Here is an 11,009-nt window from a genome sequence, read left to right on the forward strand (position 1 = left end):
TATTTATCATTTATTTATTGAAATCATAACAAATAATAATCAAGTTCATATATTATTTTGTGTGGATAGTTTGTTCGGATGGATTGATTTATGAAATGTATTTAATTATATTATTCTATTATTTTATTTATTATTATTTATTTATTTTTCGTTTGTGTTGTTGCACATTTACCCCAGGCCTCATAATGGAATGTAACATACCTCAGAGTCACCAATTACATTACGTTATATCAGTTTGTGTTTCTTAAATTTTTTTTGGCAATTTAACATAAATTAAGCAATATAAATACACTAATTCAGTTTTTAAGCATTATCCTGGCATTGAGCCAGTGAGCTTAGTCCAGTTTTAGCAGTCAAAAATACAGTCCAAATTCCAGAGTGTTACACACACAGACCTACATTTTATTCGCCACCACGTCTAGATTTAAGCTTCTATTTATAACTTTCAGTCAATTATGTTGGCCTTTGACTTTCACTACTGTAACTGTAGAACAAGACACTAAAGGTCACATGACATGTGAGGAGTATTTTAAATGCACTCCGATTAAGTACACTTCTCTTCAAACTTTGTATTCAGGGTGTGTAGGCTATATGTTATTTAGTATTGTTAGAGCTCATGGGTTTTTGTTTAAAAATATTTCATTCAAAAAGTGACAGCCACATCTGTTTCTGTGCATCCAAGACACCGTTCCATCTTGGCTTTTAACTTTCTTTCTTTTTTGCCAAGAAACCTGCAATATCAGGATAACTTGCATAATTGTAAACTTTGTTCTGCTTTGAATGAATTCTTGGTGAAACTTGATGCAATATACAAACAAAACTCTGACCTAGCTCCAGCTTTCCCAACATGCTCTTCATAGGGCCCCTACATTTTCTCTCAATATGCAGTCCTAATAGACCATTAGTGCTTCATTGCACAATTGAAAGTATATATATATATTTATATGTAAAACAAATGTGTCTGATGAATCGCCTGACCTTTTCATATGTTACAAGATTAATTTAGAGCATAAAACTTAATCATTGTATACTAACTTGCTGTACAACCTAGAATTATAGACATTATAAATGGCTGAACTGTCTCTTTAAATGTGGGCGTGTCCTTCTATTCGGCGAAAGGCCAATGTGTGTGTGTGTGAGAGGCTACGTGGTGAACACGCATCCCGCTGGGCACCCGGATAGTGAGTGAGTGACGGACACTGACCGCTGCTGCAACATGGTGAAAATTACGGTTATTAAGACCAAACCGTACCCCGATCAAAAACCTGGAACCAGCGGTTTAAGAAAGAGGGTGACTGTATTTCAGCAGAATCCGCATTATGCGGAGAATTTTATCCAGAGTATCATTTCCACCGTTGACCCTTCTCAGAGGCAGGAGGGCACCCTGGTAGTGGGAGGAGATGGACGATACTTCATGAAAGAAGCTATTCAGCTGATCGTCCAGATTGCTGCAGCTAATGGGGTTAGTATTGGCCGAATTTGATTTCCAATTGTGATGCAAAAGAAACGTATAAACAAACCCCATTTCCTTACATAGGAAGTCAAAATGACTTTGTCTAGGCATGACACAAGTACATTGCAAAAGAGGTAACGTTGACTTCAGTTGCAATTGTGCTCTACTAGGCATGCCTTGTAAACTAGTTTACTGCATGGAATAAACGGTAAGGTCAAATTTCTGGCATTTTTTTAATTCATACTTCATCATAGTCTTTCCAAGTTACATTGCATGCACATTTATAATGGTTAACGTACATGAATATTATTTGAGGGAAATAATCTTAATTATCCACCCTGCGACGTTAAATTCGTGAACGACTCGTTCATATGACTCGGATCTTTTCAATGTATCGGTAGAACCGGTTCACAAAGCCTTTCTGAACCATTCATTGACAAATCGAAATGAACTGCATTTCTAAAGCATCGTAGATCGTGAAACCATTTGCCCCAATGGTCTTGAGCTTTTGAGAAATTCGTACACGAATCGAACTGAATCGGTCCGAGTGTTTCTCAGGAAAGCAACCCATTGAACCTTGTCATTCGTAACGAACCCTTGAGCTTGTTTACCAGATTGCAAGTGTCTATTAATGAAACATAATCGACAAAAACCCAATCAGTAATAAAGTGGCTTCAGTTAACAATTGTCTTATGCCAGGGGGACTACTGGAATACGTCACTGCGTCTGACGTAAAGTATGCGCTGAATCTTTTTTCCGTTTCTTTTTAACGAGCGGTTCAAAAGAACCGATTCGCACCTAATACAAACGAACTCGATGCTCTCCCAAGCTGAGGCTGTTTTGGGACACCTTTGACATTTCACGCTCGGCCAAATGCAGGAGGAGCCGCTGCGTGGGGCCTTCAACATATCCCCTCTCATCATGTTGCAGAGCGCATTTCATTTAGAAAGTATAAAACATGCAGCAGTGTTTTGTAAGGGTGTGACGATTTCTTTAACATCAGGAGTCTTGCAGCAACAACCATGTGGAGGAGGCGTGCCTGCAGTCACGTCCCGAGCAGTAGTGCTGTATTGAGTAAATTCTGTTCTGTATTACAGAACACAGTGATTACTTGCATCTCTTTTTTTAAGTAGTAGTAGCACTAGCCACATATGCATTAGTGTTGTGTTGTGTAACCCCCATTCTATAAGTCACAAGGACACATCAATAGAGTTGTTGTGATGCAAACATTGTACTGGATTGTAAAGTCAAAGTGGTCCTCTCTTATGGTTCAGGGTTCATGAAGTGTATTTCTAAGCATTATCTTGAACAGGAGATGATCAGTCATTTATCTCATCCATTATCCCACAGATTGGCAAACTGGTCATTGGTCAGGATGGTATAATGTCAACACCTGCTGTTTCCTGTGTGATTCGTAAAATCAAAGCCATTGGTGGGATCATCCTGACAGCCAGTCACAACCCCGGTGGCCCCAATGGAGACTTCGGCATCAAGTTCAACATATCTAGCGGAGGTTAGACATATTTTTATGGCCAATTCCGATACCTTAGACCTTAACAGGGAGACCAATGGCTGATATACAGTTAAGGCGTATCACAATATTATATTACATTATTTAATTTAAAGATTAAAACGCATCCATAACAATTGCTGAAATTAAATGTAAATTAATTTTACATAATATTTACTAAATTATAAATCATTTGAAGAAAAAAAAGAAAAAAACTAACTTGAATTTAATTTAAAAAAAAGAATCTGTAAAATAAAACAGATTTATACTTTAGATAGCAACTTCTTTCTATCTTGACCTCCAAAACAAATTGAGAGACGTTTAACCCTTAAATGCATGAATGTTTTGCCAATCATTATTACATATTCGGGTCTTTAGCGACCCGAATCTATAAATAACAGCTCTGCCTTAATTCACTGAGCTATTTCAAGTTTTGCTGATGAGTGAAACGTCACTTCATCATTGTGCATCAGACATTGCCACGCCACCTTGTAGAATCTATCTATAAATTACAGGAACATCTGTCTGTCTGTGTGTGTGCGGGCGTGTGTGTCTGTTAATCGCATATCTCTCGAACCGTTAGTCCAATGGATTTCAAACTTGACAGGTGTCTTGCTACATTTTCTCAGAGTTTAGGCTCCTGTGTAATAGTAGCCTAGGCTATTCAGAAACTCAAACATACCAAACCAACAATTACTAAAAACACCCAAAAACAGATTTTGCACGGGCATTGCACTAGTAAAGTTTAATTGCACTTATTCAGTCATCAAAGATTCAATGTTTTGCAGAAAAAAAATATACTTGCACTGTTACACACCTCGGGTCGTTAGCGATCCTATACAATTTTTACAAAAATGAATTGGAAAACTGGCCTTTTATAACAAAAATGTTGTTATGTTGTTTATAATGAATTGATTGAGGAATACTTAGAAGGTTGACGTCTAACTTAAAAAAATTTATGAGGAGGAATGTAGTGAATGACATCCCGCATCACTAAAGACCTGAGGTATGCGTTTTGGGGTTAAAAGAGCAAGATTGGGGCAGTTTAAAAAATGGCAGATTATATACAAATATATATTAGGCTTGGTGACACATCAGTCAACCACAATTAAAGACTGCATTAAATCACTTAAACTTGCATTCATTTGGTCTGGTTTTTCTTTCCCAGGTCCTGCGCCAGAGGGCGTCACAGACAAAATATTTAAGATCAGCAAGACCCTCCAGGAATATCACATCTGCCCCGAACTCAAGGTGGACCTCTCCACAATTGGGAAGCAAACCTTCGAGGTTGACACGTTCAAGCCCTTTACTGGTACCATTTTGGAGTCTAACCATTTGTTAGTTATGTAAAACAATTTTTCAGTTCATATTTGTAAATAATTGTGTATCGTTTGCAGTGGAAATTGTGGACTCAGTGGAATCCTATGCAGAGATGCTGAGAGATATCTTTGATTTTACTGCTCTGAAGGAATTACTCTCAGGACCCAACCACATCAACATACGGCTCGATGCAATGCATGGAGGTCAGAATTATATTTCCCAAACAAAAATAAGGTCATTTTGGTGTTGTAGTGAGCCATAAGTCCTCTGAAACTACCACTAAAGCTAATATATTATATAATTTTTGTAAACTAGTTTCAAATGGGTATCTAAGACGATGCTTCTTTCATATCTCACATATCTCTCATTTCATTTAAACGCAGCTGGTGCCATCTTGCACCTCACTTATTGACTGTATTTACAATGAAATCAGAGGACTTTAGTATTAATAGTTGGCCTACGATAGTGTCCGTCATTGCCAAAACGATTGTTTTGTATGATTTTTTTTTTTTTTTTAATGCCACTGAATCAAAGAGCACATTTCAGAGAAAAAATTATAAAAATAAAAAAGTGGAGGGAATCATGAATTGCCAAATACCAGTCAATTTTAGCACCGACCCTTCTGGCATTTGCTATAAAGATGAAAATTAAGATGACTTTCACATTTCAGCATGACGGTGATCTAAAGCACACATGTAAGCCAATAAAATAATGAGAAATGTTTTGGAAGACCAAACCTGAATCTTATAGAAAATGTGTGGGAGGTGCACAGGAGATACCCTTACAATTTAACTGATCTAGAACATTTTTGCAAATAAGAGTGGGAAAATATTCCCATGTCAAGATGTGCCAAGCTGATAGACTCTTATCCAAACCTACTGAGCGCTTTAATAAAGTCAAAGGTTTCTTCAATTAAGTACTAGTCTGGGGGTGTACTGTACACACTTATGCAGTTAGTTATTCTGTAACACTTTTTATGAAGACCATGCTCATAATTAATTACAACTCCATTTATACTTAATTGTTACTATTACATACTAGCAAAACCCTGCAACTATATCCATAAGGTAGAATTCCAAACTGCTATAAGCAATACCATGCATATGGCTGAGGAGATATTGATTTTACCAAATCAAAATTACCATTCATGACCTATGATGCCTAATTGATAACTGAAGACTGCCTCTTCATGTATTTTTTACACTAGTGTTGGGTCCTTATGTAAAGAAGATAGTGTGTGAAGAGCTTGGTTCCCCAGCAAACTCTGCTGTTAACTGTGTCCCCTCTGAGAACTTTGGGGGACACCATCCTGACCCTAATTTAACATACGCTGCTGAACTGGTCAACACTATGAAGGGAGGTGAATATGACTTCGGAGCAGCGTTTGATGGTGATGGTGTAAGTTTATAACTGACATACCACATACACTACCGTTCAAACGTTTGGGGTCGGAAAGATTTTAAAAATGTTTTTAAAAGAAGTATCTTATGCTACATGAAAACAGTAATATTGTGATATTATTACAATTTAAAATAACGGTTTTTCTATTTTGTTTTCTAATTTATTCCTGTGATGGCAAAGCTGAGTTTTCAGCACCATTTCTCCAGTCTTAAGTGTCACATGATCCTTCAGAAATCAGAAAAATCCTTCAGAAAGTTGATTTGGTGCTCAAGAAATATTTCTTATTATCATCAATGTTGAAAACGGTGGTTCTCCTTAATGTTTTTTTGCAAACAGGGATAATTTTTTCAGGATTCTTTGAATAATTCAGAAAATGTATATATTTTAAATGTAACATTCAATTGAATTGAAATGTCTGTCAATTTTGATCAATTAAATGCATCCTTGCTTTTGCTTTTGAACAGTGATGTACATTTAGTTACACAATTGAAATCAGCTAGTAACTATTCTCAGGTAAAACCTTGTCATATTTGCCCTCTTGCTGTTCTGTTTGCAGGATCGTAACATGGTTCTGGGTAAGCATGGATTCTTTGTAAACCCCTCAGACTCTGTGGCAGTCATTGGTGCCAACATTACCTACATCCCTTATTTTCGGAAGACGGGCGTGAAGGGTCTGGCTCGCAGTATGCCCACCAGTGGGGCTTTGGACAAGTATAATCATCTAAGCACATTTACATTTTGTGATCTAGCCCTATATTTCACCGTCTCAATTGGTCTATAGCTTTTGACCCTTTAATCCTGCTCACAATTTATAGCATTTCATAAACTTTATCATACAGTGTGGCCAAAGCTTTGAAGATGCCACTTTATGAGGCACCCACTGGCTGGAAATTCTTTGGAAACTTGATGGATGCTGGCAAGTTATCCCTCTGTGGTGAAGAAAGCTTTGGTACAGGTGAGTAGCTATGAAACCATGCAGTTCCATTCCAGTATAATAGAAGATTTTAACTAGCTAAGCTGCTTAAAAGGTTTTAGGCTGTCAAGCTTTTTTAAATTATTTAAAATAGTGGTTAAATAAGTGAATAAATGTGTATTTCTGTTTAAAATCCATGTTTATATAAACATGTAGCAATCATTTATTTTCATTTTTTATATTTTAAAAAATGTGTTCGCTAGTGTTATAGTTCTTTTTAAATTGTTAAAAATTATACATGTAATTAATTTTATTTAAAAATGTTCTTGTTTTTTTTCCCACTTAGGCCCACTTATAATGTATTTATATCATTATTTTAATTGGTCGTAATCATAAACGCACTGGTTTGTAGCGCAAATAGTTGTACCATTTACTGCACTTGTTATTCTTCTAGTTTTTAACATATAATGAATGAGATGTTTTGCACATTCACCAAAAATAACTTACTGCCACGTCACAAAATAAAGTTAAGTCAGAGTACGACCACTTACAGTATGTTTTCATGGTAAATTGAGATCCCTTCTCTCAAAATATGAAAGAAAGCTTTATTTCTAATTTGACCCCTTTAAAGTCTTGTTTTCGTGGTAGGTTCCGATCACATCCGGGAGAAAGATGGTCTGTGGGCAGTGCTCGCATGGCTCTCAATCCTGGCCACTCGCAAACAGAGTGTGGAAGATATCATGAAAGAGCACTGGCAGAGGTTTGGACGGAACTTTTTCACAAGGTAACTGCAAAATGATAAAGTGACACTTAGTTGAAATGTTGATTTCTGTAGCTTGACTGCCCTCTGCTGGTAGATTTGTTTTTTGATTTGTCCTAAATCGCTGTTTCAGGTATGACTATGAAGAGGTGGACTCTGATGCTGCGAATAAGATGATTGATCACTTGCAGACAACAATGTCCGATAAAGCCTTTGTAGGGCAGAATTTCTCCTCGGGGGATAAAACATATCAAGTGGAGAAGGCTGATAACTTTGAGTACACAGACCCCGTTGATGGCAGTGTTTCAAAAGGACAGGTGAGTCCGAAACGCGAGACTCCAAAAATAATAATAAGAGCTGAAATGATTCATCTTCTGGGATGTTACTACTGCTACAGAAGTGATCACATGGTCAGTCCATTACACAATTAGTTTTCTAATTAGCTTCAGGGTGGTTTGATGTTCTGTTTTCCATTTGGTCCATATTTATAAATAGTACTAGAATTATGTTTTTCAACAGTCAGCCATAAAGCTGTGTCATTATTTAGAAATCACCTGGGTTTGTAATAAAATATTTGTTTGTTATGAATAATAAACGGTAATATTGTGAAATATTATTACAATTTAAAGAACTATTTACTATATTAAAATATTTTACAATATAATTTATTCCTTTCCTGGCAAAGCTGAATTTACCACAGCCATTACTCCAGGCTAGTCTAGTATGCAGTTCTTATTACGATCAACATTTATTATTAGAGATGCATGCGAGCACTGCTCACAGACCATCTTTCTCCCAGATATGATCAGAACCTACCAAAAAAAAACAAGAATTTAAAGGGATCTTATGAGAAATCAAGCTTTCTTTCATATTTTGAGATAAAATAGCTTGATTTACTATTAGAACACACTGTAACCCTTCTGACATTTCTTATTATAATCAAACAGTTTTGCGGAAAGTGATATATTTTTTTCAAGGATTCTTCGATGAATAGAAACTTCAAAAGGTTTTTGAATAGCCAAGTCATAAATTTCACTACCCTTATTTGGAAAACAGCAGAATTTCTACTCAAATATTTATTGTACATTATAAATGTCAAATGGCATATTGAAATTCGTTGATTTCTCTGATGGAAAGTACTGATGTTCACATAATAGCCTCATCATGACCTTTATTGTGTTTGAAATATCTCATAAATATACCGTTCTAAAGAACAGTCTTGGAAATGTTTCGTGTAAACACCTTTCTCGATTTCATGGAACATTTGCATACTTTCCAAAACACCGTATGTTGGCCATCATCCCTGTTTTTCTGTCTTCATGCTTTTTAGGGTTTGAGGATCATCTTCACTGATGGTTCGCGTATCATCTTCCGTCTCAGCGGGACAGGCAGTGCCGGGGCAACCATCAGGCTTTACATTGACAGCTATGAGAATGACTCCCAGAAAATCTATGCAGACCCACAGGTAAACTGATTGGTCAAAATTAGTAAAAAAATAAAAATAATAAAAAATTCTCCCCCCCCCCCCCCATTATTTATATATTTATAATATAATTTATTTTCAGATTATGTATTTATTTTTTTATGTATTCTTATTTTTTTTAAGACTTAAATCCATTGTAGCTTTAGCAGTAATCAAGTTTGACATGCTTATCCCGGAACATATGGTTGAGGATCCGATTCACTAATTGTATCAGATCAAACTGGATCACAGGAGTATCAGTCTGTCTTAAAGTATCAACCTCAGACATGCTCAATTGTGAGATGTGATGACTTTTTAGCTCCAGCAGTCCTTTTCATCTTGAGTTTTGAGTTACTGTAGAAGAAAAGGACGTTAAATTTTAATACAAACAAGTAAACGCTACATTCGCACCATCCGTTTTCATTTATGGTGAATCCAAGTCCCTATTGTACAGTGCTTAGCATAAGTGAACACACCCATGCAGACCCACACAAGTTGACTAAAAAGAGGAATAAAAAATCATCTTTTGGAAATTGATCTTAATGCCTTAATTAAAAAAATGAGGAAAAATCCAACCTTTAAGGACACCGTAAATAAATAAATGTTCTTCCTTAAAATACAGGTTGCGTAAGTCAGGACACCCCTATGTTAAATTCCCATAGAGTCAGGCAGATTTTTATTTTTAAAGGCAGTTGTTCCATGGATCCAGGATACTATGCATCCTGATAAAGTTCCCTTGACCTTTGGAATTAAAAAAGCTCCACATCATCACACACCCTTCACCATACCTAGAGATTGGCATGGTGTTATTTCAGTTAGGCTAATAGCTGGTATGATTTGCATTGAGAGATGATCTTATGAAAAGTGCCCCATGCCAATCTCTAGGTATGGTGAAGGGAATGTGATGATGTGGGGCTTTTTTAATTCCAAAGGGCAAGGGAACTTTATCAGGATGCATATTATCCTGGATCCGTGAAACAACTGGCCTTTAAAAAAATAAAAAGTCCGCCTGACTCTATGGGAATTTAACATAGGGCTGTCCTGACTTATGCAACCTGTATTTTAAAGAAGAACATGTATTTATTTACGATACATTATTCATTCACAAAGAAAATTGGTGTCCTTGGTTGGATTTTTCCTCATTTTTTTAATTAAGGCATTAAGATCAATTTCCAAAAGAAGATTTTTTTTTATTCCTCTTTTTAGTCAACTTTAGCATGGGTGTGTTCACTTATGCTTAGCACTGTATCTCCCATTTTGTGGGTTCCTAATAGTGCACTTGTAACATGTCCATCTCTCTCGACTGTTGTGAACAGGTCATGCTGGCTCCTCTGGTGGACATTGCCTTGAGGATCTCTCAGCTTCAGGAAAAGACGGACCGCACTGCTCCCACTGTGATCACATAATCACTCTAAAGCCCATATTCACCTGATCCAGCCCAAACTAGCCCTCACTGTACTCAGCAATGCCTTACTTTATAATTATTCCCATCAGTTTCATACCACAGTCATTATGTGCTCAGTGTGTCCTCTAGAAAGCGTCACATTTTTGCTGTTCCACATGTACAATCGAAGATCTATATCAACTATAAATAGAGAAAGTATAAAATACAGTCTATGAAATGAATGGCTTGTTGTGATTTTGTTCTTAAGGAAGTCATGCTTTTTATACACTTTTATTTGTCTTAGGGAGCAAAGCGCTTAACTTGGTTCTGTGTCTGCTAGGTCGATCATATTTAAATTCTAAAAATATCAGCTAAATTTTATTCATGTACACAGTATGTCTTTCATTTGAGGCTGAACGTAGTAACTGTTACACCCCAGTGTGTTATTAGTAAAAAAAAAAGACAGGAAGGCAGGAAACCTGGTTACAACAAATATATTCCATCTCCCTTTAATTTAGCACCAGAAATAACACAAGTATCTTTCATAAGGGTTTGAGAATTAATATCTCAGATTAGTACCATAATTATCTTTGTAAAACAATGTTTGAAGAGTCCTTTCTAATCTTTTGGGTTAATGGGATCTTTCCAAACTAGGATTTAATAGGGAATTATTACTATAGTTTGGCTGTTGCAAGAATTCACCTTCTAGATTGAAAAGCTAAATTTATTCATAATATTTTTGGACCGATGGCACTACCTACACATAAACTTATAGCAGACTTAATGTGTTGGCTTAAGGAATTTGT

At 36.2% G+C, this 11,009-nt stretch overlaps 1 protein-coding gene across 1 annotated transcript; it reads left to right on the top strand.

Moving 5' to 3' along the window:
* Window positions 1-1,099: 1,099 nt before the first annotated feature.
* pgm1 (phosphoglucomutase 1) lies at window positions 1,100-10,445 on the top strand. Its single transcript, XM_077198638.1, has 11 exons — window positions 1,100-1,462; window positions 2,804-2,966; window positions 4,132-4,275; window positions 4,361-4,486; window positions 5,491-5,681; window positions 6,241-6,395; window positions 6,524-6,639; window positions 7,246-7,381; window positions 7,491-7,674; window positions 8,688-8,822; window positions 10,136-10,445. Exons 1-11 carry the CDS (start codon window positions 1,217-1,219, stop codon window positions 10,223-10,225), a joined length of 1,686 nt encoding a protein of 561 aa, XP_077054753.1. The 5' UTR covers window positions 1,100-1,216; the 3' UTR covers window positions 10,226-10,445.
* The last annotated feature ends 564 nt before the right edge of the window (window positions 10,446-11,009 follow it).

The sequence above is a fragment of the Siphateles boraxobius genome, unplaced genomic scaffold (assembly GCF_051911475.1).
Source record: "Siphateles boraxobius isolate OS27281-9 unplaced genomic scaffold, OSU_SipBor_1 41, whole genome shotgun sequence".
Taxonomy (NCBI): Eukaryota; Metazoa; Chordata; class Actinopteri; order Cypriniformes; family Leuciscidae; genus Siphateles; species Siphateles boraxobius.

What these genes read in the sequence shown, in the direction of transcription:
- pgm1 (XM_077198638.1), top strand. Translation starts at nt 1,217, where the DNA reads ATGGTGAAAATTACGGTTATTAAGACCAAACCGTACCCCGATCAAAAA. An exon ending in AGATTGCTGCAGCTAATGGG is followed by an intron (nt 1,463 to 2,803) that starts GTTAGTATTGGC and finishes ATTATCCCACAG; the next exon opens with ATTGGCAAACTGGTCATTGG. An exon ending in GTTCAACATATCTAGCGGAG is followed by an intron (nt 2,967 to 4,131) that starts GTTAGACATATT and finishes TTTCTTTCCCAG; the next exon opens with GTCCTGCGCCAGAGGGCGTC.